The sequence below is a fragment of the Pocillopora verrucosa genome, chromosome 7 (assembly GCF_036669915.1).
Source record: "Pocillopora verrucosa isolate sample1 chromosome 7, ASM3666991v2, whole genome shotgun sequence".
Lineage (NCBI taxonomy): Eukaryota > Metazoa > Cnidaria > Anthozoa > Scleractinia > Pocilloporidae > Pocillopora > Pocillopora verrucosa.
Genome location: NC_089318.1, coordinates 15804540 through 15831800, shown reverse-complemented (window position 1 = coordinate 15831800; position 27261 = coordinate 15804540). Strand labels below are relative to the sequence as shown.

Below are 27261 nucleotides of genomic sequence, written 5' to 3'. Positions count from 1 at the left end.
ACCATGCCTTTTTTTTGTTTTGTTTTTTTTTTACTTTTTGTTCATTCCAAATAATCTAGCAGCGGAAAAATTGCGGAATATCTTATATTGAGTTTGTGCTGTATTGGTCAAAGTTATGGTGTTTGTATGAAAAATGGCGGAGTTCAAGCAAAGACCAGGCTTAGCGATCGCTTGGTCACGAGAGGACCTCCTTGTTTAATATCATTATTTTCTTCCTCTTTTCGTTTGAATTGTACGTCTTGTTTAAATTATTCCTATGTTCTCCAAAAAGCTCTAGGCAACTAGATCCCTTCAGACTGATCCAGCAAATAGAGGAGCTGGTCAAGCCGTTTGGCTTGGCGTATCAGTTCTTTTGTAATCCTTTTGCCTGCAGTTCCTCTCAGCTTTTTTGCTTTTTCTTTTAACTTCAATATCTTACTCAATCTGTCAAAATCGACGGTACCTGCAACATGTTTGGGATTACTTGACATTTTGCTCTGGAACTCAGAAATGTTCCTTGAGGTGTTGGATAATGGGTCGATCCTTTTGAGCCATTTACTGACATCATCGAAATTGATGATTTTATCCTTAGGTTTTTCGTATACTTCCTGCGATATGTCGCAAGAATGTGTTAGAGTAACGGGGATTTCGTCTGTTGCGTTAATTAGCACTCTCTTGGCTGAATTTACAGTTGCTTTGCTTGTGCTCCCTTTTTCCCGCTCTTGTTTATTTGAAAGACTACGAGAGTAGATTGAAGAAGCGATGAAATCGTTCGACGGAGCACTCACTTTCCTGATCTGAACATTGTCGGCAAAGTGTACTGTGCGTCTGACCGAGAAATGTAACTCGTCGTCGTTACTTGATAAATTACCTGATGATATGGGAATGAGCGATTCCAGGTTTGTTGATACGGGTTCTTTTCTATACGTCAAAGACGAACAAACGAAGTCCTCTTTCTTCTCTTTGTTTTCCTGTGAAGAAACCTTTGAAACTGGAGATGCATTAGCTGTTGGAAGCGCGGGATGTCGTTGTTTCAAAGTTTTAGCTTGTGTGCTCGTATCAAAATCGTTCAAACTCGCGTTTCTTTCTTTTGAAGCTTCAGTCTTCTCCTTCTGGCTCGGAGAGGAGTTTGTATCAGAAATCGACATTTGTCTCGTTTGCTTTTTCTTTCTGACGTCTTCTCCTACTTTCGTTTTAGGAGAAACCTCCTGCTGCCCTTTTGTTATGCCAAACATTTTTAAAAACTTTGATAACAAACGACTCGCTACCTCTATATCCTCATTGCCCTTGTTAGCGCTGGTTGACTCAGAATGAACGTCGTTTAAGATTGCAACGAAAAAGTTGATAAGCAGCACCACCGTAAAGAAAAGAAAACTTTCTATGTAAAGTCTGGCAAAGTCTGAATGTACATCTACGAGTTCTCTACGCGGAGCGGAGGCCCCAAGAGCCATGAGAAGTTGTTGCACAATAACTCGGTGGAAAGAAGAAAACATGTAGATGCTTCTACCGAAGAGGAGCGACCCGGCATGCGCGAATGCAGTGAAGACAATGCAGAACACTACTGCGTAGCTCAAGATTGGTTTAACGGATTTTTTTAAAGAAAGAAAAAATATTATGATTTGTCTGTTGAATTTGAGTAATCTTAGGAAACGTAATGTCGCTATGGTTACTGCCATGCAGATCACGTGGTTTTCGATCTGGAACCAGAATAACGCGTCGTGGAAGCTTACGATGGCGAATGGATTTTTACTCAACTTCTCAAGAGCTTGTGTTATATGTTTCTCTTTTTCGATAGAGATGAACACGGCGCTCACTGCACTGAGAATTTGCAGCATTTCAAGCCAGCTCCAAGGGGATTTCAGGTATGCACATTTCAACCGGTAGGCTCTGATGCATTCAGTCACTGAGTAGTAGCCAAGAAAGAAGGCGAATAGCAACCTCATGATCAAGTACATTGTGGTGGAATATGAATCTGACATAGCCATTCGAATCACCTCGATCCTCAAAAATGATCCCAGATAGCCCGATGGAATCATCTCAAAATATAACACAACATCTAGAAGTTGGTTTGTGGCTACGTTGAACATGGTAACCTCAATCAAGACAACTCTAGTTTGACGATCAATCCATTCATTCTTTGCAAGGTCCCGCAGAATTCGACGAGCCGTGTAATCAAGGTATCCCAGATTAGCTACATAACCACCACTACCATAGACAGAGTGTACACCATGACTTGAATAGTCACCTACATCATATTCAGACATGTATTTCCAGTTTTCCGGACACGCAACACTCATCCAAGGGATAGAACTGTTATTTGACATCAAATCCCAACCTTTCTTGTCCTCCTTTTCTTTTGAATAGAAGTCGTAACAAGAGGATACCCAATTCCCTAAAACGCTAGGTACTGAACACGAACCTGAGGAATAGCACAGAGGGAAAACCGGGTTTCTCATTAGAGTCGGGTCCATTTTCTTTTTTTTGTGTTGTTTTGTCGGGAAATTTGTGTGTTCTAACGAACAGATCTCTGAATCTCCGAGTAGGTAGGAAGGGGGGGGGGGGGGCAACGATCACAAATGGGGAGCAATTTAAGTCGTTTGAGTTCACGAGGCAGTAGATTATCCCAGACAGAGGAGAGGAAATCAGGAGGAGTCAAAACCCGTGAAGTTTAGTTTTATTACATTCGCAGCCATTAAGCAACATGCAAAAATGCGAGAAAAAAAAACAGAAAAATGCAAAAAAATTAAATGAGTTAGGCTTTAAGGCGTCGATTTAAGTTTGACTGAGAAATCGAGTTTTGTGTGCAAAGTGTATCTGGTATGAGCTATTAGCTCTTACAGTTGAGCGACTTCATATCCATTTCTGCACTCAATTCGTATGATAAAGAGTTCATTATTCAAGTATATCTGCGAGTTACGATATGAATTTGGGTGCTAAAGAAGGAAGCTATAGAATAAGAAGATCGAATGAAACACATTTCTAAAAGCAACTTCGTCGCTTTGCATACCTTTTTGAATCCTCAATTGTCGTAGGCGTGGCATGCCTAGTAAGATGGAGAGCTTGTTACCGGTATAGACAGTCATTGGCTCTATTTGACCATTGTACCATTCACCAGCATAGACCACTGGGATAACAACGTCGTCAAGCCACTTCCAAAGCCCTGACGTATTTTTGACCTGTAAAAGATATTAGGTTGGTTGTGTGATCAGCAGATAGTTTGATGCAGGGAATATCGATGAGTTATTTTGGTTTTTGCACATTGCCGAGCCTTTTTATGTTATTCTTTTCGCCTTTGACTTTCAAATTGTAACGGTCTCTTACCAAACCTACATTGCTGATTTTCCAAAACGATCGCAATGCTTCACATTTTGCTTTCTCTGACTGACGTTTCTGCAATTCTTTGTCTTTAATTGCAGGAGCCAAAACTTTTACATCTTAAGATTAATGATAAACAACTGTTGAATATCTTGCACCCCACGAATATTAGCTGTTAATTAGGATGTTAAGATAGCTATTGCATATCTGAAAGAATCAAGGCCTTTTTAATTTCGGGGAACTGTCGTCTCGTACCTGACTCAAGTTTGTAAAAGCATTGCGTGTAGCTTCAGCGAGGTGAAATCGCTCACCACTTCTGTTTCCGTAACACACTATCAATAGAAGAACGTGGAAGACAATCGAAAACACTATGTTCCTCGCAAATAAATTCGTTTTCATTTCAGTAATTCTGAATTTCCTTTGCTCCTCGATCTCTTTCTCAGTAATGCTGAAGAGTTTAGAATTGCCGTCAGATTGAAAGCTTCCAGTGCTGCTTGCGAGGTCGTGAGTCTGGATTCTTTTGCGCGGAAACAATAAGGCCAGAATTACAGAAATGACTACGATTTTCAAGGGCTGGGAAATAAATATGTCCTCCGTAGAGGTCAGAAATACAGATGCCAACCACCGCGATGACGTATCTCCCTTCCATACCAGAGAGTAGAAAATCATAAAGACGGAAGACAGCACTGAGCCAGCAACACAGATTAACCAGGCAATGTAGATGCAAAGGTAAGGGAGTTGGAATGATTCGCTGGTATCATGATCGCGGTCACGATAACAGTTTCCATCAACTGCTACTCTTGAGCGTCTACTCTTCCGAAAGAGAAATACGACGAGGTAACTGGGTACGAAAGCGATCACTGCTGTGATCACAGAAACTGATAGTTCCCGGATAGTCATTTTAAATGGTCCAACTTGAATAGGTCTCGTTTCGTCAATAGTTCCTCGGTAAAACAGAGCAGATACGATCATTCCCCAAAGCAGAAAGAAACAGCAGCAAGTTACTCGTTCTACTCGAGTAAACACGCCCTTTGGATCTTTAGTTGCTATCGAGAACCACATGTGTTCGTTGGCGAACATGTAATTCTTGGCGTTATTGAACTGAGTTGTAAAGTCATAGTACCTTTTTGCAGTCGCGGCATAAAGTTCTAAGGTCGTTTTCCCATCCTCTAGTTCTAAGCCCAACCAACGAAAACAAGGAAGTGTCCATGTGCAGTTCAATTGAAGATCTGTTATGAAGATCTCGTTCAGGAACCACGATGGGTCCTGACCAAAACTGTCATGGCCAATAGTAACTTTAATCAGCGTGCCAATTGGCCGATTAATATCAATAAGGAAGTTGTCAGTATTTCCTCTTTCAAAGGGTTTTCTACTCTCCTCGTAGTTGCAAGATAATCCGATGACACTACTGGAGGACTCAGTCCCCATAATCTTTATGGAAACGTTGGCAGAGGTGCCTGAGTTTCGCCAAGTCCCTGTAGTGATAGAGACCTTGTATCGATAGAATCCTTCTGGCGATTGTATATGCACAAGAGGACCCACCTGAAGAGGAACAACAGAGGCCATGACAGTTTGCGCGAATAAAAGTAATGTCTCAGTCCATAAATGAGTTTTATTTTAGTTTAAAAGATAGTCCATTAGGAAAAGCCTTAGTGAGTATCAATATAGTGGCACTTATTCTTAATATTACCGTAGTGTGCTTTGGAATTTTGGTATGCAGTAAACGTCGACCGCAAAACCTTGGACTACGCGGGCTAATTCCGTTTTTTCTGCAGCGCAGTTCGTCTCTTAACTTGAAGAATTCTTCCTTCTATGGTATAGGCTCACCTCAAATCCCCTTCCTCCTTAACCAACGAACGAATCACCTTAGTGAAAGCTTCTTTTAATTTGGGCACTATTTGCTCAGACATAACTTAGCCACTAAGCATCTGACTTAATAAAGCAGAAAATATTTTCAAACCAATGGAATGGTTGGAAAATAAAGATAATTTCCTCAAGATTATAGCGCCTGGAAAATGTTTTCTTTAGAAAGGTATACATGCAAATTCTTGGATAACTTTTCAGTGACAAACCTTTTCAAGATCCCTTTTATCAGCCCGCCGAGCAAAGACCAACGCAATGAAGTACACAAGAAACACCATTGATACTGTCATAATGACGATGTAATCTTTTGGGTCATCGCTGCTAAACTGCACCACTTTGTCAAAGTCTATCTTGTTTGGTGTTACTACAAAATACCCTCCAAATGATGTCAGGTGATTACAAAGACACTGCAGGGTGGTGGCAGTGGAATTGTTACCAGCCTTAAAAAAATTATGGGGTAATTAGCCTCTTGAATATTTTAGGTCAAAAGCATCTGCATAGTAAGGTAATCCTTATTCGAATATGACTGATTATCAGCAATGTCACTAGCTTTGCATTCATGAGGAACATTCAAGTACAACTGAGTATTTGCAAGTTCTGAAAAACCCTTACCTTGAAAATTAAGCTAAGCTAAGAGCAGAGCTTTTCTTGTGAGAAAAAAAAATTCACAATCATTTTCATATTAAAACCTTGATAAGGAGAAAAAAAACCGGCAATTAAACCAGCCGAGTCCATCCCAATCGAAACCCCGTTTCTCAGCTATTTCTTCCATGGGTTCAGTTGCATTTAATTTCAGTTGAATTTAATTCTTAAGCCATACTTTTTTTCCCTAGAACGAGAAATATTTATTTTCTCTCGGTATCTTTTCGAAGACTCTTATATCAGGTACTTACTTTGCATCCATCATTCAACCACTGTTGGTTACTCTCGGACCAGTACCGACATCCAACTGAATCCACGACCACTGTAAAGTTCACAGACTCTTGTGGGTCGTATGGAGGAGAGTCCATCGTCCCTTTACCGGTTGTTTCATCTATTGGGGAATCCTTGAACTTTACACACAATTCTTCAACAGAGTGCGTTGATTGAGAATTGGATCTTGGCATCCTTTTCTTTAATATTTGACCCAGTTGTAAACCTTTTTCAGGAGGATCTACCGCTAGTGTCGACCTTCTCTTTCTCGTCGATATTCCTTTATGAAGCAGTCCAATGTAATATTTCCCTTTGCGCTCGGCATCAAACCAAACGTGATGGCTTATATTGGCACAGATGCTAGTTTTATCCTGGCAATTCTCTTTGTCTAGAGTGGTGGCAAAATCATAGTCCTCTTTCGTTGGTTTAGCGCCATACTTTACATACAGTTCAAAGGGAGCAGATTTCTGTAAGTCTAAGGACAGTTTGATTTTACTGTTTCCATAACTTTCTGTAAAATCTCGATACAACATGAAGTCTGGGACTGAGTACTCATCGACTGATGGTGTCTCGTTTTCTGCTTTTTCACTTATTGGAATTTTCAAGGAGATCTCTGAGCCTAGGTCTGAGATATTCATTACGTTTCCGTTGTCATCTTTGAGTGTCAGACTGAGCACCTCAGAGTTGATTTCATCGACTGGCTGATGGAGGGAGTATGGGTTTACTGCGTAGCTAATCATCTTGAAAGTAAGTCAAAAGGACGAATGCATCAAGTAATCATAAATTTACTGGCATTTATTCTAAAAGACGCATCGAAAGATCTTGTAAAAGCCAAGTGTTCTAACTATTTTAATTTTGGATGACCATCGGTTTGAAACCTTACTCAGTAAGAACTTGTTATACATTGTAATCTCCTATGTTGTCATTGCATTAAAAACAACCTGCTTTATGACATCATCACTATCATAATCACCATTGTTGTCATCATCATCATTATCATAGTCATGGTCACTGTCACAGATACCATCTTCATCGTTACTATTATCATTACTGTTTTTATATTTCATTTTTTGAATGTGAATTACTAGAGAGTTACATGATGCTTCTGTGCTACTATTTCGGCCAAGCAAGTTACGAGCCCGAAGATCACTCGTGGTGCAGAACAGGTTAAATAGTGTTAACAGCTATCTGGTCAATGTGATCTAACACAACCCATTATTAACTGAAAGGATGTTTCATATCGAAGCATGATTTCCAAACTAATGTGGCCGGTAATCAAAATATTCCTGAGTAGAATATACACCTTTCAATCCTAGTAAAACGCGAAATCCATTAGGTCGCCGATTTTTTACACAGAGAAGCACTATCTTTAGTTTGATTTACGCAGTACCTGAAATTGCACATCCTTAGCATTTTCAAACAATTTCTCTGTCATGCCTTCATCCATCACCGGAAGAGAAAAGCTTGCCTTGTCATCTTCCACTCGAAGATCACTCATCTCGTGAATTTCAAGCTTTCCCAAAATCACAGTGTTATGTTTAGTTTTCATGACGCTGTATTCTTCTCCTGTGAGCCTCGACGACATTATAGAGTTCATCATTGACTCCTGCAGATCTAGTGCTCTTCTTTGCATCCTTTCCAACTGAAAAGGTAAGTAAGAATATTTATGAAATATTAAAGTAAATTTCTCGTTAAATGAAGTAGTGAAAATATATACACTTTAATTAAACCAATTTTAAAGTTTTAATAGTCCTCGAAAACAAAGGTCAGTTTAAATGTGGCTACTGGTACTTTGCTAGAAACGCTAAGCTGATCACCTGCCATATCTCCTTCAACTGCTCTACAAATTTTGCAGGGGTGTAGGCAGACGCACATGAACACACCTTTCAAGCAAGCCACGTAATAACAAATGACGAATAGACAAACGTATGAAGGGGTTAATTTTCTAAAGAAACTATGGTGCTGCGTCGGATGGGGTGTATAACAAGATAATTTTGTTTATCAGCTGAGTTGATGATGTAAATTGGTCTCAAGAAGGATTTTTAAAGCTGACATTACAAGGGTTGGCCCTTCGTCATTCGCTCTGACAAATGGACAGCCGAGTATAACCTGCTGCTCGTAAGAATATTTCTCGCCTACAAGCTACATGTCAAAAGCACATTTTCCTTTGATGAAGGTGAAAGGCACGGGCACATTGAGCAAGGAGACAAATTTTTCTTGTAGGCTTTTATTGTTTTCAGGCTCGTTGTATGAGGTCTCCTGAAAAACTGTTACCTATGTATGTACCCACTCTGTTCCTTTGCTGCTTTGGTGGTGAGGGATTAGAATAAATGTGAGCAAGAGAATTCGTGAGGTGAGTTTAGATATTGGAAGGTTGTCTCTAGGTCTTCGAAAACAAGCGAGTTCCAAATAAAGCTCTAGAGGAGACTATCTTAAGAGTCGAGGCTATTTTGCGAATCTTAGCTTAGTATTCCCTATTCAAAACTATTTATCAAATTTTTGATCCTCCTTCAAAAAAGACCAAGGCAATGTGATAAAATCAGAAGGATGACGCTTTCTAGCATGAACTAAATAAGCTTCTAAGGTATATTGCGAAAGCAAGATATTCTGTGGCCTGTCCAAGTGCATGATGCAACACAGTTATTTAAGTCTGTCAGTCTACCTTTCCTTGTTCATCTGTAGAGGAAGAAACTCTTTGTGTGATGGCGTGCAGAATATTCCCAGAGCAATGTAGTACAAGGTGCCATGCATCTCTGTTGAGAGCACGGTCTTTCCCATTACCACCGCGAAATCTGATGTTTATTAACTGCACCCATTTCTCAAGTATTTCCAATCCAATGTGCTATAATGAAAAAAGCAAGAAAAATCACTGCGTACATTAATGATAGGTCTCGGAATGATACTTCGGTAAGTGATCAACACTTTCTTTTTTGAAATGTTCTCTACATTGAGGCTCCACTACACCTTTTACTATAAGAAAGAAACGGAAGTGTTTATTTCTTTTTTCACATATGGCAGGCTTAGCGCGCGAAGAATGAGTTTACATGTGCATTGTTGTATTTTAAGTCTTAGTTTTCCTTTAGTCTGACTCGTAGTGTAAGGAGGAACGGGATTCGTAGTAAACCATTATTGTTGAGTCTATGCGGAATTCAAGTCGCTCACATGGTTGGAGCCTTTGAATGAATAGCTTACTCGAGAATTTTTTTCGAGACACTTTGGTGGGGTAGAAAACGGGAAAGTTACACGATAGAAACTGATAAATTATTTTCCAGTTGACGAAAAGAGGAAGAAAATCGTGAAGGTCAACGATATTTACCATGGTTGCTGAAGATAAATGTTTTAGATTTGAAGTTGTCAGGTTTAAGACTGACGACAGCTGAAGAACGGTCTGCACATCTGATGCATTGGAATTCGATAATTTTTGAAAGATATGGTCGCTAATCTACAAAAAGAATAGAGTAAAAAGAATATGCTGTTAATCCTTTTAAAAGATAGCTTGAAGTAAAGCATCTGAATGACTTCGCAACGTTCATGCTGTGGTTTAGTTTTGTTTTCGATCATACGTTTCAATCAAGGAAAACACCACTTCATTGGTCGGCTGCAATTTAAGAACTTGCAGAAAAGAAACATACATTTTTAGGTTTTTCGTTTTGCTTTTATTCTGGAATCTCCGAAATTTCAGCCCACAACCGAGGATCATTATTTTACTTGAATTCTCATCTGAAGGTCAAATACAAGTTAATTCATGAATTACTAATTATACTTGTCTAGGATAATAACAATAACGGCCACCATATAATTTTGTTGTAGAAAGCTGTGGTGAGTCGGAGAGAAAAGTAATGATGGTCTGGTAAGGTTAAAATGAGAATTACATCTTACATTTTTCTCGTAACTCTTTGTTATCCAATGTGCATCTTCATTTGTAATAACAGCCTGCATAAGGACCTGTGCAATCTGCCAGGCGTCGTTCAAGGATCCTTCCTTCAAATATCTTGTGAATGAAGCTTCAGCACGACGAAAGAAGAGAGGTGCACCCATAGGAAAATTTGTCCATGATGGGTTTGTAACCTGTTGATTAACAAAATGTTAATAACAAACTAAAAATTAAAAGAAAATAATTCGGGTCAAGGGTCGAACACGTTATGGCGACCACAGACAAAACTTGATGGCAAGTGGTTCTATGCTAGTTTTGAGTTTTTCATTACTCGTTTGCTATTTTCTAAGGAGCCACGTTTAAGTTTTCCCATCTTACAAAAATAAACTTGGACGTGAAGCTCGTCATTTGCAGTCTGTTTTACTGCTTGCCATACATAACATCGTCTACCCTCATTAAAATCTTTATTTTCAATTGATGTTTCTCCCTTTCTGACAAAAGACTTTTTCGAGGTTTGAATCTCGAAAAGGCTTTTGTCAATGACACGCAAAACTACTCCAAACTTTCGTCATCTTGCCCCTTAAGAGTGGATATTATGCTCTCCTAATGATCGTGACGAGCTTGAACTTCGATATCAACATAATACGTAAATTGATCATGATACTTCATTTGTACTCACCTGGATTCTCAAGGAAGTTTCAGCTCTCGCTGCGAACGAATTGATTATGACAACCTTTATGTCAACCTCGCCGCTATCAAATTTAGGAATCTGAACAGTGACAAATGGTATAGCACTGTACAGTAACAAGTGGGAATTGCCGCCCTCGACTTGATGGAAAAACTCATAGGTGAGATGCTTGTTTTTGTCATTATATCCAGTGCAGTGGATATTAAGTAAAATTCCTAAAGTTTCTCCGCCTGCTTGTGTCCCGTTGCAGGTCCCACCTGTCGGCACGGAGACCGTTTTAAACTGGTACGCCGCCCAACCATACTTTCCGTCCGGTAATTGTACATTAACTGTAAGCCTGTAAGATGAACCTTCCAGTAATCTTCCTTGTCTAAAAACGATATTTCTCGAGCTAATCTTTGTTGATATCATCGATTTCAAGGAATCTTTCAGATGCCACACTGTTGTGGATTCATTGCTTTGGAATCCCTTTGTGAACAATTTCCAGGTAATGCTAGTGTTCTTCAGTCTACATAACCCGGAGCACTTAGCTGTCAAGCTAAAGCGTTCACTGGGTATAACATCCCTCTTGCAGTTAGAGACGCATCTGTAGAAAGACAAAAGAAACTCACTGAATACCAGTTTACTATGAACTCTTTATAACACTATGCAACTGTGTATCGTTGCAAAGTTAGACTATAATTATAGAAAATTGTTAATCCATGGTCGAGTATAATTAAAGACCTCTTTAAATTAAGTAGGTTTTGGTCAACTTAAAAAAAATTAAAATTTCCAAATAGGAAACATGTATGGCTGCAAGTCTCAAGTGAAAACCGAAAAATAGGGACAGGGGTAACTGGGAGTCTAGTCATATTAATTTGACGAGTAAATTTATGAATTAATACATAAAAAAATGTTTTTTTCATTTACACTTCTACCTGATTTTGACGTTTAGCATGTCTTTATCTACTGCATAAACAGTCTGAAGAAACTCAGCCTGGCGGCTATCTTTTTCGACAACAAGCAGGATGTAGTATATGTGTTCCGCTTTAGGCTGAAAGAGAATTTTACGTCCTCTTGTCTCATTCATTTCCTGGCTCTGGCAGATAGATGCAGTTCTCTTGGATAATTCTGACGGAACTACTATGGCTCGGGTATCATTATAAATGGGCACAAGCGATCCGCCATCGAAACATATCCACTTAAATTCCATACCAGAAGAACGAGCCCTGCCGATTCCCGGATCAATGGAATCGCCTCCATTGATGTCAATGTGCCCCCTGGCAGATACCAGGGTTTCGGATCCACCGTTTATCACAGCAATTAGACATGGCTCTTCCACTTTGATGAAAGTTAAGTCTCGTCTTGCTGCAGTTGAGTTTAAGTGAGAAACTTCGAATTCAATCAATTTCAGACCCGTTGATAGAGATCCAGCGGGGGCATTCCAGATCAGGGAACCTCGGTTTACAAGCGTCCGATTTTTGGAAATTGCAAAAGGCGTGACATTCACATCTCTCACAAACCAAGCAAGTGACAACGGGGTTTTTAATAATTCGTGCTCATGTCGAGTCATGGACGCTTGGAACATTCTTTCCTCGTCGCGTTTCATGACATCTGTCTCTTCCGTAAATGGCTGTTTGGATGCGGAGAGTATCTCTACCTTAGGTGGTCCCAATGTATTAATATCTTCACCTAAGTGGTATTATTAATGCAATGGAAAGAATTATTGATTTAACTAGGTAGTTCATTGGGCAGTTTACTATGAATTCAACCAGAACCAAGTGGTGCCGTACTTTTAAAGTAACTTTAACTAAGAAGAAGAGAGACAACTAATTAACAACGACCCTTAACTCAAATTCTTTTCAATGAAAGCACTCGCATCTTTATGCGAAGTGAGCATCTGTGTTACATGCGCATGTTATGTTGTTGTCGATTCTAAAACAGAGACCAGTTTGAATTACACACCTTCGATGGCCTTTTCGGTGGGTCCCGGTATAAAATAACTTACATTATCCCTTTAATTGTCTTCGCTACAAAGTCTTTAAACTGCTCTAACAATGAAAACGGACCGCGCTTCAATTACTCCAAATTCTCAGGAGTTGTCTTCGTTATCTTTGTCCAACTATGATACTCCAAAATATACCCAAAGCTACGAATATACAAAATAGGTGTTTTACTTGTATGCAATCAAATACCGTCTTGAGCTCATAGTACTCACAGAGACATTTATCCATTCCATGATAGTTCTTGTCCACATACACACAGTAAGACCGGCAGGATCCATTTTCCATTTTTATGCAGTGTACATGAACGCTAAAGCAGTTTCCTTCTTTTCTTGTACTTGGTATTGATATGGATGTGCTAAAGGTCACTCCTACATACGAATGTGGCGGGATTAAAAACTGATTGTGAGTTACTTAGATGAGACTGAACGTATTAAAGTCTTTCTGATAGCCTTTGTCGCATAATCTAGCCATGACTGCACGATCGAGATCTAATTAGACGTTAAAAATCTTAAAATCGAGTCTTTCCCTGATATCAAACTTGATTCTGCTTTCTTCCTGCTATTGGAAACACCAAACTCGAATTTTCAATTTTTAACAACCTCTTCCCATTAGAGAAAATGCAATAATATACTCTATAATGGAGTTTGCTCTTATGGAAAAGTCTGAAGGACAAGCAGCGTTCTTTTAATTAAAGTTCATCGCAAGCAGTCTTGAATTCACCCTAGCAGTTAAAAGGATAGCAGTCGCTTCGAAATTCATAGCCATCTCACGGATACTCTATTTCAGTCCCTAAATTCGCAGCTGTTAATGCAAAATTTGTTTTTGTTGAGTGAGATATGTGACGGTGGAGTTTCCAAAGAAACTTTACTGAAACGGCAACCTTACCTGTTTTGGTTTGAGCTCGTTTTCGTAAAATGAAAACAAACGATGGAGAATTTAAAAATGCTGGCATTTTCCTGCCATAGGGTTACTGTAGAAATATTATCATTCCCATTCTTTTGCACACGTAAACTATTCTGTGGGTTATGAGCATGCGCACTGATTTTGCCGCTGTATCCACTTCAATGCACTAAAAAAATATTTAGAGACGTAACTGACCTTGAGTAGAAGGGGAAACTTTTTCTAATGCTTGAGACAGAGGTTTATTGTTACTGATTTCAGTCGATGGTTTGAATAATGAGTTAACCAAGAGCAAAGGCGTCACAGTGGATGACTGCAGGCCTGCAAAGAGAGAGAACTATTAACGGTGGGATTGCATTATTGAAAGTCTGGTAGGTGTAAATCCAAGCCTTAAAATAAACGAGCTTCGAACCCTGTTTTTAAGACTGTAGTTCTTGTTGTTGCTGTTAATGTTGCTTATTTTTAAGTAACATCGAGATTAATCCATGTGCTAGATGGGGTGCCACATCAGCGCCACTTTGACTTTTGCCTAGCTCAATAATTCTTCAATTGCGTTTGTCAGTAGTAGACAAATGATTGTCAATAGTCTTAAATACACACGAAACTATTCATAGATGTAGCTCACCTTGAATAGAAGGGGAACCTTTTTCTATAGCTATTGACTGACGTTTACTTTTATTGACTTCATTCGATGGTTTAGATAATGAGTTCATCAAGAGCGAAGGAGTCACAGTGGATGACTGCAGGCCTGGCAAAAGTCATTGATAGGTGAAAAAATTAGTTTTGGTTTTGCTGCATTATATAAACCAGGTAGGTGAAAATGCAAGCCTAAAAAAAAAGAGCTTCGAACTCTAAGTTTTAATAATTGTTGCTGATGACACTGTTTTTTATGCTGCTGATTTTCCCTAGAATAAAACCATTATTTACCGTACCACTTCTTAGCGACAGCGTTTCAACATAGATACATCAATCATACAAAACATTTTAAGCTTTCTTTTTCGATTCCGATTTCTGTATTTCCTTTTGCGACTATTGGCTCACAAAAATTGTTTTGTTTCGTTTCGGTAATTCAAGCGGACCTGTAATGTTCTGAATCTCAGAGTCCAAAGGCTATGAGGCATCAAGGGATTTATGATGTGTCGTCTTTTTGGGGAACAGTCACTCACTCGTTTGACAACGGTTTCCTAGGTATCCATCCAAACACTTACAGATATAACTACTTCCATCTTTGGAACAAGTTCCTCCGTTTAAACAAGGACTTGTGCCACAGTTGACATTTTCTAACAGGAAAAAGAGATCACTAACAGGCTTTGATTTTTATTTTCTCTCACTACCTTCCTCCCTACCTCCTTCCCCCGCTCATTCACTCATCCACACACACTATCACTCGCTCACTCCCTCGATCACACACTCTCTTACTCATTCACTCACTCACTAACTAACCCGAGTGATCACTCACTCTCTTACCCAATCCCTCACTCAAAAAATCATTAACTCGACTAGTCACTCTTTTAGTCATTCATTCACTTAGTCCATCACTCTCTTAATTACTCTCATTCCTTTCTTCCCCTTGCCTTCCTCTATAACTTTCTCACTTACTCACTCACCCACTCAATCAATAACTCACTCACTACTTGATCATTCATTCTATCACCCACTAACTCACTCACTCGATCACTCATTCTATCACTCACTAACTCACTCACTCGATCATTCATTCTATCACTCACTAACTCACTCACTCGATCATTCATTCTATCACTCACTAACTCACTCACTCGATCATTCATTCTATCACTCACTAACTCACTCACTCGATCACTCATTCTATCACTCACTAACTCACTCACTCGATCATTCATTCTATCACTCACTCAATATTCATCACTCACGCAATAACTTGATCACTCACACACTTACTTGATCACACAAGCTCTCACTCATTCACCCAATCACTCAAGCATGCTCTTGCTCATTCATTCCGTCACTCACAATGTTTTTCATTTCATTTAAACACCGTTTGGTTCAAGTAAAAGTTCAAAAAAGGGGTAACAGTCATTTAGGAGCTCTGAAATTTAAATTCTTCGCTTTGTGATTAGGGCTCGCTTTCCCTCTCCTTCAATTACATACTATTAAGTCGAAGGTAAATATTTGATATATCTTCACCTGTAATGTGATTGTTGTTAGCACCATTATCTGTGATTCAGATATACAAATATAGTTAGATATATGGGTATATATATATATATGTATTTATGCAGCGCGAAATTTAACAGTTTAGTTGTTGCTGACCCGAACTATCAACACTAAACAAACGTAATGAACTTGTGTTTTCCTGCCGCCACAGAAACAAAGCCCTCCTACGCAACAACCAAACTGTTAAATTTCGCGCAGCATAAATTAGATAATATTGTATCTGAGCGATGGTAAAGATTATTCTCATTAAATCCCCTGATGAGTGGGCAACCACGAAACAGGTCTGTAGGAATAAACTGGCAGTTTATTTGTCTTTTTCCTCCCACAATATATGCATCGCTCTACTCCTATGTATTAAGCACTGTTTTACGTAAGTCAAAATTTTACACTTCATATATTTAATTCATATATACAAATATTTATTTAACAGAAAGGAAAAAATAGTGAAACGGTTGTAATTGAATCAAAACTAACGAACAGCAGAAAACACAGAACTGAGAAGTTTTCTCTGCTAGTGACGTTTATATTGGTGTCCATTAGGAGCATTAGATAGGCCATCCCAAACTTTATTTCACCTTTACTAAGGGTAGGAATTTTATTCTTTTAATGCTTTTTATTTCAGCGGATGACCGTTACTGTAACATCATGATGCCAGTCTATCTTCGCTACTAAATCTCAATTCATACTTCTTACCGTCACTGACCACAGTTGCATTTGCGATGAATAAAAACTAAGCAAGAAAAAGGGAAAAAAAAACTAGTTCTTTTATTATTATCGCTACAGTTATTGCTATCATTTCACATCAATTCACGATCATTTAAACGAGTCTTACAAGAGCCTCTTAGACTGATGTGGACATCAGTATAGAAAGTGTGTATGGATGTTATATTGAATAACTCGGATGTTTGAGGACCTTCCATTATTATGCATAGCACATGTCATCAGATTAGTCAATACATTTCTGAGCTATGTTTTATGAGGCTTTTGACTCTCGCAAAGAGAACGACAGAAAGTGACAAGTAGATTGAGTCTACAAGTTGGAGAAGTTGAAAATTTCCCAAAATTAATGAAAAAAAAAAACTCCTAGAATAGATCCCTATCCAATAATTTTGTAGTAGATCTTTCGAACCAAGTCTTAAGTTACATAACTATAAATGCAGGAACATCAAACAAAACAACATTATTTGCAGTTAGAAAGCCTTCCTTACCGTGAATATTTGCAGAATCAATTTCATGGTCTTCACTTTTCCAAATCGATCAGACCTTAGACAATTTTATCTCGCATTTATTTCAATTTTTCATGGCTATGAGTCGCTGGCGAAGCGTGAAAAATAACCTTTCCTTGCAAATTGTCATCTGGCAGTAAAAAGTAAACCTGTATGCTTTTATTTATTGTAATCGTGAATTTATGAACCTCCTGGAGTTATTCTATCCCTTCATAAGGTCGCTTTGTGTACCAAATCAATTTACTTTCTAAGAGAATTGAACCAATGAGATGAAAGAGCTCAGTTTGTAATTTGAAGTCTATTGAAAAGAAATAGAATCCTTTGTGCGTTATGTTATCGGTGCTGAAAGAAGTTGACGTTTTCATCTCTATAATTTGGATAGAGTCACGAATAAACTTGCTTAATTTTTTATTTGTGTCTTGATCGTCATATTTAAATGCATATGATGAACTCGTTATCAGGGAACTTTCTTCATCTTCGTTAAAACAAGAACTAACTTCGTTAAAACAAGTTATTCGATAAATAAGGTGGTTTGCTTGTATTCTTGCCTGTCGTTCAGATGTTATGACTTAACAGCTTTGGTCTGTGTGTAAACAAACATTTCTTGAAAACAAAACCTGAGGCAAAATGCGTTTCAGAATAACTTTGACGGGTAAGTAACCTCACCACAATTTTCTCGAAATTTTAGCTACTAAGAAATAATCTTAATTTTGCACAATTTGTCTCTGTTGTCTATTTATAAAATTAGATTTTCACACGCTATGTGGTGTTGATGTTCGTGAGTACCCTTTCTGAGCGAACTTTTTAAAAATAAATGACATTACAGGAAAGAGAAATTAATGGATACACAACCATAAATTATGGACGCTTTTGTGTTTGGAAAGAGATTGTCACGAAAAAGATTGCCACCCTCTAGATTATTCGACGAATTAACAAACAGAAAGCTTAGGAAGAAAATAAAAAAGAAACCAATGTATAGCTACAAATATAGTAAATATATTACTTTGAATTAACCAGAATATAAACTGGAGAATAAAGAGACGTCATTTTCATTGTCTTCATACTGTTACCATGTTTACAATTAACGATCAACTCTCTTCAAAACGAAGGAGGGACTTTTTCTTTAATTAAGAAGTTGAATAAACGTAACGGGTGTTAAATCCTGCGCTTTTTTTCCAATTAAAGATGGCTTTTTTCATATTTAAGCCACGGACTAGTTTCAATATATCACGTCATGTGCGGCTGCCGAAGATGTAAAAGCGGCTGTGCTCGACAAGGGGACGGAAAACCGAAACCCAAAAATTGGAGACTGTTCGCAAGCTTAACAGACCACAGTATGAGGCCTTACAGACGGCGGTAGAGCGCCAGTAACTGGCGGTTATTGTGTAAACCCTGATACGGACCGCTGTATGATAAAAAGTGACTGTTACTGGGGCCTGCATAGAAATAAAATAGAATGAAAGAATACCACTCGATTTGAAAGAAAGTGAATATCTTTGTTATTCAAACCCCCTTTTTCTTTTTAAAATACGTTGAGAATAACGCACAGAGAAGCTGTCGATGACATCGGCAGGACAAGGTAAGGACATCAAAGTGGAGGAGTCAACTCTTAAATAATAAAGCAATACGTAGCCGTTTATCAAGTGAAAACCTGCACGTTTTTGGGCTAAGAAAAACAGTGTAAATTTAATAAGGTCTTCACAAAATTTTGATCTATTTAATCCAGATACAACGATAACGCTGATGTTGTTTAGGAATCCTTATTGATGACATATCTGACTAGGCATTACTTTTGACATGCAATAGTCAAACTAAATTTAAACATATAAAACTTCTGTGCCTGGCTTGGCTACATTGACTTTGGAACACTGCAGTTTTGTGTTCAAATCGAGGTCCAACTTTAACATTTTTCCTCCCAGAAATAATAGACATGCTTCTCCCCTTATAAATGAAATAATCATTAAATCGCAAAGAAAACAGGTGCATCATGTGTTGGGTGTTGCTTCGATTTAATAAGAAATTCTCTGAACTAATTGGAGAGAAACTGCATCGCAGCTAGAAGGGACAATTTTTGGTCACAAAATGTTGGTTTAGAGTTTAACTAGGGTTTGGGTCTATACTCCAAGAAAGCTTTGAAATATGTTACTTCGATTCATTCGTATTGAGCACGTTCGTTGCTATCATAATAGAATGTTTCTTTACGACATTCTACTAAAAATACAGATTTTTTCCTACACGTTACTCAAAGGTCGCCCTTTGAAGTACTGTCTATATTCATTCTAGGACATTTCAAGGCCAAATTGAATAGATAACACTGCCAGCTATTGAAAAAAAATAACTCTTCTTCCAGCTTATATCCATTTTAGAGAGAAAAAAAACCAAGAGAAATACAGTCAAGCTATTTGCCACAGATCCAGCTCTTTTCCTAGCAGGTTAAAATGTTACTGATCTGTTTTCTGTTGTCAAGGTGATTTGTGTAACTTTCTCTTCCTGCGCCGCTTGGAAATGAAGGTCGTTCCTTTAAGAAAAAAAAATAGACTTCCTTAAGTGACCCATCTCATGTCAGCACATTATCAACCGGGTAAATATAACTCGAATATGGAAAATGTTCCTTGAGCAAGGAACTTATTAGAAAATGGCAGTGAGTTTCAAGACAGGAGAAGCATTGGTAAAGGTGCAATCCCAAGTGAATTTAACTTGACTATTTTAACAGACAGAAGGAACTGTGTTTACTAGCGAAGAGAATAATATGATGTTGGTTTAAGAGACGAAAGATTTAAAATGCAATTATCACGAGTATTGTCGTTACTGCTAGCGTTATTATTTGCTTTTGTTTTATTATTATTTTTTTGTTTTTATTCAAAGTGATGATCGTATAAGTTATGGAAAACATATTTCTTCTATTCAAGAAATAGATTCCATGTTGCCCTGCGTCTGTTCAGTAATAGATCCCAAATGACTTCAACATGCGTTACGAACAAAAAGTGGTACAGAAGGTGCAGCCGAGGGTGTCACTGATGTTGTTATCGTATAAAGAGTTTCACAATTCAAGTACTTGGCTTATCTATTTTATTATTATTAAAAAAAAAAAAAAAACACTAACATCCAAAACGCAAAAAAGCACATACCGTTGTCGGTTCAGCAGCCATAAAATTCGACCCGCATTCCAATGTGGTTATTCCACGAACGAGGGACTATTCTGAGCCAGCGAGTCCTCAACGGCATCTTCAGTTCGTTTCGCACCACCGATCCTGTGTCTACGTTCCCTATAAATATCTGCCGAAGCAAGGTAAAAACAGACAAAGATGGTACAACAAAGAAAAATTCCTATTCGGTTTAATTATCTGGCCTCGCTACTAATACTTTTTGACTTATTTAACGAAAAGGGAAGCCTCGACTGTGCTCTATTCTGTTGTAAAACACGCAGGAAGCGGCAAGAGCACGAAAGAAGTGTAAGGAGAAACACAATACGCGGTCGCGTCCCCACTTCTTGATTGGTTGAACAAGACTAGAGCTGTCAAACCATCAAAGTTCACAAACCATCAAACATGCTTGAAGTTTCTTTGTACAGAATCTGAAAGTGTAATGTTCGGTGAAATTCGGCCTAATTGTGGCTCATAAAAGCACGCAAGTTTTTCTCATGACAATTAGCAAAGAAACTGCTTAAGGCGTGTGTTTTATGAATGAAAGACAGTCGAATTCAGAGGAGCATGAAGATTGCTCTTGTGCGCTGATAAAGCACGCTCTTTCAACCACGTTGAAGGCGCGCACTTTGTACCCGAACTTTATCATAAATTGCATTCGAACGACATCTTGATACACACTTTCAGTCTCGATTATGAAGAGCCCATCATGAAATCACTTTCCTTTAAAATTGTCGTTTAAACTTCAACTAGAACCTTATGATTTTGAAACAATGTAATCAAGCTTGTAGTTGATTCAATAAGCGGAAAATTTAATATGAAATAGTACTGACAATCGAAATGATGACAATAACGATTACAAAATTTATAACTACAATGATAATGATAATGATTGTGTTGCTAATTATCATTTAAGAGTTTTAGTTTTGACGAAACGATTGACAAAATACAGCGAACGTTTCCTTACTTTGATGCCTTTTTTTGCTAAAGAAAGTTAGAGGTGTTTTTTTTATGCCGCAAATATATCAAAAAAGAATAAGCTTTAGTTTACATATCTTGAAAAATTCTACCTTTGAGTTCAGTCCTTTTTCATTCTTGGCTTATTACTGCTACGTTTGTTTTTTCTTATTCTTCCCAAGCAAATTTTTGTAGTCTTCTTCAGATTAAGGCTTACTTTGCACGTGGCAACGAACTACTCAAAATATGCTTTCGTCGCTTCCTAAACCAAACAGAAGGGTATTAAGGACACATGAATAGCAAAGAAAACCTATTTCTCTTACCCGTTTCCTTCCTCCTTCCCTATAAACGGTCCATCTCTCTCCGTCAACGGATGTCATGAGCGCATACGTCTTTACCCATTGTTTCTTCTTATCTTCCCCATAACCCTGCGTTGCTGCTGCGGTTACAGAGCGAACCTCACCCAAGTCAATTTGTAACCATGGCGACGGGTCATTTTTCTGCGCACTCCACCCCTGAGGCCATTCTCTCAGGTGCAGTCGAGCACGTGATGCACCGTAACGGGCATTCAAAGCTGAATGTGCAACGAGCTGTTTATCATTTATTAAGCCGCTCTCCATTCCAAGAGCACTGTCACATTTTTCTGAAGAAAGCAAGAACAAGAATGGCAATAAAGAAAATATATGAATTCAAATGGTTCAGCGGAAATCTTATGTAATGGGCAAGGCCAAGAATTTCAGTAATCAAAATTTCACAAAATATTGATAAGAAAACGGAGGACTCGAAACCATTAGCTTATGGTGTGCTAGGGTAGAGCTAAGCCCAACCGCACACACAAAAAAATAATTGATTGAAAATGGTCAAAGCTTATAATAAATGTAATAAAAACAATTTTCTTCGTTGAACCCCTTTAACGTAAAACTCTGTTGTTGCTTTCCCTTTTAATTTGGTCCCAGCAAGAAAAATATTCCATAATTTAAGGCAATGCGTACGCTCTCCACGTTGATCATACCTTGACATTTGGTTACATTTCCAGCCCTTACAAGATGAAGTCCATCGGGGCATGAACATGAGTAGGTTTTCGACTTCAAGAGGCACAAACCCAGGCAGCCGCCATTTGCATCGGCACATGGGTTCTTGATGGCAGCGGCTGATCGAAAACGAGATAACACCGAAAAAATAACAAAGAAACAAAAATAAAAACAAGAAAAAAATAATAAGAAATCGAGAAGTTATTTACAATAATATTTCACACCTCTACAACAGCACACTCTCTTCATCAGTTCTTACCAATCCTTCCACACGGTTGGACAGCTTTAATGTGAAATATCTTCCCGTTGCTTCCTACAAATGACCTTAAAGGCTTGTCAGGGAATTTAGAGTTCATTCCCATTCTCTGAATTCTTCCAAGAGTCCAGTCCGTCCAGAACAGAGTCCTGTTGAAATTGGTTATACCAAACGGATAGGGAGCTGGATTATATGCTTTACGCATGCTCAGGTCTCCTAGATTCACACAGGAAATAGCCCACATGCCGGCATCAGAGTAGCATAGCTCGTTTGTTGAGTGGACAATTGTTAAGCCGTTTGGAAGACTGAGTTGTGAGCTTACAACGATCCGCCTATCGGTTCCATCCATGTTTGCAACTTCTATCTTTGGTCGGTTTCGGCTCCAATCGGCCCAGTACATTTTACTAGAAGAAAAAAGTGACGGTAAAGAAAACTTGCAGATGAAAAGAGAACATGCAACTACTTTTAACTGCTTGCTAAATTAAATCAACATTAACAAAGAATTCGAGTTAGGATTAGTGCTTATCACACCTATAAATATCACTACAAAATCCTTCTTTTAGGTTTGCCCCATTAACCACCAAAACGGATACTAATGGCTTTGAAATTCGACTTATAAGAGAATTCAGAAGATAAAATGGAGTGGACTAGTTTTGAAGACGTTACCCGCTGAACTATGGCTCACTCAGACTCACCCATTTGGCGGATCGACTATAATGGCCCTTGGATCAACCAGGTCAGAGGAGACGAGCGTACGTCTATGGCTGCCATTCAGCTTGGCCACTTCAATAGCATCAAGCCACGAGTCTGTCCAGTAAATGTTCCTTCCCATCCAGTCAACCGCAATCCCTGTATGAATTGTCAAATGTAACGAATAAATAAAAGGTACGTTGAATAATCGCGTTAGGCAAATAAAAAACAACAACAAAACAAAACAAAAACAAACAAAAAAAATAGATACATGTATATATATCGAATTGCAGCTTTAAATGGTGGCTAAATTTCCAATATTACTCAGTACAAAGTTGGCTCGCAGAGTTGAAATAGAAGTGTTCCAACTTCCCTGCAAGATGGCTGTGACGTGGCCCCACCCTGTACGCAAATACTTTTTCTGTTCACCAGATCTCAACAACTGTATTACTGTATCAAACAGGAATGCCTTTAAGAAAACAGATGTCCACTCGTGAATGGAGACATTTAGCTAGCGGGGCACATATTATAAAGAACGTAATAGATTCTAAATTAGAATGCTAAAGCTAATTACAACATACTAAAGCGACTATACAATCATAGTCCCTTGCAGCTTTCCTTGTATAAGCCTCTATTCTTCTTTATCTGATGGCAAATTAACATAACAGAGACACTTCTCTTTCTTCTTACCCTCTGGACTTGCGACTTCTTTGCTATCAACAATAACTTCCATTTCACTTCCGTCATATTTTGCGCGCACAATGACTCCTTTTGTGACCTCGGTCCAGTACACTCGCCGTTCTACACAATCATAGTCAATTCCCACATGTACCGCGCCCGGCCGCTGGTAAATAACACCTATACCGTTAGGTCTAGGAGGAAGAGACATGCGTTGTATACTGTTTCCTTTACTGAAGATAAGCGATGCGTCTCCATCTTAAAACAAAGAAGAATTGATATAAACAAACAATGCCAGTGCAATTATGAGCACAATATTTACTTCAACTCCGTTATCGTCAAACTATGACAAACAGTGTATCTCAACCGTCAGTTTATCCAACAAAACCAAACTAAAGCATGTATGGAATGTTTTGGGCGATACATGGTCTTTTAGCCTGATTCTTTAATTACCCATTACCTGATTTTTAATTATGTACATATCAAAAACTTTAAGAACCAATTAACGATTTATATATATATATATGTATCATTATATCATTAAATGGTTCTTAAAATTTTGTATTTGTTATTTGCTTGTTCCTTAGCTTAGTTCTCGTCAGTTTGTTTGTTCACTCCGTCTTCTTCTCCGTTATCTTTCCCCTTCCTATGCTTGGTATTGGTCTTGTCTAGTTTGCTTGTGATACATTCCTTTTCATTTCGGTGTTTGGAACATTTCTTGATGTATACAAAATGTTCAACCAATTGGGTTCTGTCTTCCGCTTTTGATACTTACGCCACTGGCACCGCTGACCAGAGAATCCAGGAGGGCACAGGCATGTGTTGTTTTCAGAGCAAGAACCTCCATTTAGGCAAAGTTTGCAATCCTCTGCAATTAGACAAAAAATCAGATAAATCTACTGAAATATGGAGACAAAAATTTCACCAGATCTTCTTACAAGTAAACGACACAGCTTTAACCGTCTCCTTAAGGTCAAACATTTACTTTTGCTTACAAAGCAAGTGTTCTATTTCTGTTAAACGCAGCACTCACTTCTGCAAGTTTCTCCAACCTTCTTGTATCCAGGTAGACATTTGCACATAAAAGACCCAGCCAAGTTGAAACAGTCAGCTTTTTCAGGGCAGACGGATTTATCCAGACATTCGTTTACATCTGTAGAAAGGACAAAGCTTCTTTAACTAATAAGTGGCAATCGCATCCCCAAGTACTTCCTGAAATCTCTTGCAAGGACCACGGCGTTGCGTTAGTTCGAGCAAATTTTGAAATACACACATGCCTTTGTGAGACATGGATGATATAATTTAGAAGAGAAAGGTACCTGACATCTAATACATGCAGTGAATATAGATAGACTGTCATTTTCCAACTTAACAATGTGAAATAGACCAGTTCCCTTACCAAATAAAAGCCCTAATGATTGTGTCAAATTCATATTTTTCTATTAAATCAAACAACTAACCGTTGCAGATTGTTCCTTTTCCAGTATACCCAGCTTTACAACGACACTCTTTTTCCGGATCCACGCTGTCATTGAGTGCCACACAGACGGCATTGAGGTCACACACAGCACCTTCACAAGTGCCATCACCTAACATGACGTAGACGATTTGAAAGTTTTAAGGAGTATCAATGACTTATTATATGAGTAGTGTACTAGAAGATGTGCCCATAAGGCGGCCGTGAGGCAAAACCTACAAAAGAAAGTCTAAACGCAGGCTGAACAGACGGCGGTAAAAGGTCTTATGAACAGCTCCTATTGAAAGTCCTCAAATAATAAGCTTCAGTTCTGCGAGTTTATGACGTTTATTCGTGCTTCTCCTGCTTCTACATACGGGCACAAGCTTAATTCTGTTAGCCATAGAGCGATAGTCTACCTTTACCATTAACTATACCGCAAAATATTGTTTCAATTTCTTGACAGATGCTTTTTTGGATGAGAAGAGACGAACACCTTTAAATTACATTAAAAGGGCGGAAGGGGGCTCCTGGTTCCACTGCCATGGTACTTAAAAAGTCGCTTACGATAGCTGTTCCTTACTTAAGCAGTCGAAACCATCGCCAAAGTACCCTATTTTACACCGGCAAAGGTATGTGCCAGGTCGATTAACGCAGGTTGCCTTCCTGTGGCATTTGTGGATCGGTTGTGCGCATTCATCGATATCTGGAAAGAGAAATACCAAACCATTAGTTATTACACTGCTATCGAGTTCTCAATTACCATTCTTAACAAAGATATCTCGTTTATAACGTACTACAGTTTTCTGCACCAATTAAACCTTTTTCTTTCGAATTGCACTTTTCATTCAGAAAATTAATGGATGTTGATAAAATTAAAACTGACACCAAAAATAAATAAGGTTTCAAAAAAGGCAAAAGAACAAACAAAACAGACAGACAGACGACTTCTCCTGATTGGTAACTTTAAGTATAATAAATTGAGACCACGACAATAAATTATACATTTCATAACGCTACATTTCATTTACATCAGGCTCCAATTGTTCAAAGGTTAGATAAATCCACTTGATAAATCTCTATCCAGTGGAAAATGCTAACACAATTTGTTATCACTAATCCCCTGGATAGCGATATATAACCCTATGTAAGCCCCACATATGACTGAGCCCAGACCAGGTCGGTGTCCTACTTCATATTCTATTACATTTTGGCAGCACTAACCTCTACAATTGAGACCATCTCCTGAGAAACCGTCTTTACATTCACAAAATTTGTCACCGTTTGACAACGTCATACATTCGGCATCAGCCGCACACACAACTCCTGCGCATGTGCCGTCCGCTGTTAAGAATCAATCAATTAGTCACTAGTCAATGAATGAATCAATCAATCAAGGATTATTTTCTTATGTCGTACTCAAAATGACACCGGTGGCCACTTCGACATCTGCCAACTGACAAAAAGCACCATCCACGAATTGATTTTTGTTGGAACACATACCAAATCATCTATTCCTTCGATAGCTCAGTTGGTAGAGCGGAGGACTGTAGAGGTCTCTGGTGACATCCTTAGGTCGCTGGTTCGAATCCGGCTCGAAGGAAATTGTTCCCTTTTGCTTTTCAGTTTCATATCACAATTAATCATTGATCAATCAATTGGTCAATCGATTAGTCAAGCAATCGGAATGTCTGTCAGTCAATCACTCAATTGGTCAATCAATCAATCAAACCATTTCTCGGTTAGCCCTTCGGCCATTAACAGCATTAGACATTCAATCAACCAATCAGTCAGTCAGTCAGTCATTTAGTCATTCAGTAAGACAGTCTGTCGGTCAGTCAGTCAATTTATTCATTCGGTTTTAATCATCTGTTAAGCATCAGTATGTACTTACGTTTGCAGTCGAATCCGTCTCCTTCAAAACCCAGGTTACATGAACAGTTGTAGGATCCCAAAGTGTTTGCACAGTCAGCCTCTGGGTGACACTTATCACCACCGTTGCTACATTCATCAATATCTGTGAAACAAAGAAGCAATTAACCTACTCATGTGGAAAGAGAGATAACATGACAGCCTGCAGTAGGAGAGACAAGCTTTCCTCTCTCGGCGGGC

General features: G+C 38.5%; 2 protein-coding genes and 1 non-coding gene across 3 annotated transcripts in view; 1 reads left to right on the top strand and 2 right to left on the bottom strand.

Moving 5' to 3' along the window:
- Nucleotides 1-281: 281 nt before the first annotated feature.
- LOC131770855 (polycystin-1-like protein 2) lies at nt 282-15378 on the bottom strand. The gene is made up of 16 exons (XM_066170219.1): nt 15144-15378; nt 14683-14796; nt 14142-14264; nt 13715-13837; nt 12829-12984; nt 11549-12302; nt 10623-11217; nt 9949-10137; nt 9386-9511; nt 8732-8911; nt 7460-7711; nt 6051-6809; nt 5367-5597; nt 3550-4836; nt 2987-3155; nt 282-2398 (listed from the first exon to the last, which is right to left on the bottom strand). The coding sequence occupies exons 1-16, from the start codon at nt 15376-15378 to the stop codon at nt 282-284; spliced, it is 7410 nt and encodes a 2469-aa protein (XP_066026316.1).
- Nucleotides 15379-18573: 3195 nt separating this feature from the next.
- Nucleotides 18574-27261, bottom strand: part of LOC131770860 (fibrillin-2) — a 42110-nt gene continuing 33422 nt past the window's right edge. The window contains exons 42-54 of the mRNA XM_066169779.1: nt 27044-27166; nt 26374-26493; nt 25733-25855; nt 25154-25282; nt 24727-24846; nt 24469-24561; nt 23706-23951; nt 23021-23174; nt 22329-22729; nt 22051-22188; nt 21362-21681; nt 20067-20214; nt 18574-19456 (exon numbers count right to left, since the gene is read on the bottom strand). Of these exons, the coding sequence (XP_066025876.1) occupies nt 20077-20214; nt 21362-21681; nt 22051-22188; nt 22329-22729; nt 23021-23174; nt 23706-23951; nt 24469-24561; nt 24727-24846; nt 25154-25282; nt 25733-25855; nt 26374-26493; nt 27044-27166 (2105 nt within the window). The 3' untranslated portion in view covers nt 18574-19456; nt 20067-20076. The remainder of the gene's footprint in view (nt 19457-20066; nt 20215-21361; nt 21682-22050; nt 22189-22328; nt 22730-23020; nt 23175-23705; nt 23952-24468; nt 24562-24726; nt 24847-25153; nt 25283-25732; nt 25856-26373; nt 26494-27043; nt 27167-27261) is intronic.
- Trnay-gua (transfer RNA tyrosine (anticodon GUA)) lies at nt 26666-26752 on the top strand. The gene is given in 2 exon segments: nt 26666-26702; nt 26717-26752. It is a non-coding gene; the product is annotated as a tRNA-Tyr (tRNA).

Bases quoted from the DNA above. Each gene is read 5' to 3' on its own strand.
- LOC131770855 (XM_066170219.1), bottom strand. From the start codon at position 15,378: ATGAATGATCGAGTGAGTGAGTTAGTGAGTGATAGAATGAGTGATCGA. The intron at 14,265-14,682 runs GTGAGTGACTGT...GACTTTTGCCAG, and splicing joins AGGAAACCGTTGTCAAACGA to GCCTGCAGTCATCCACTGTG. The intron at 2,399-2,986 runs GTATGCAAAGCG...GCTATTCCTCAG, and splicing joins ACAATTGAGGATTCAAAAAG to GTTCGTGTTCAGTACCTAGC.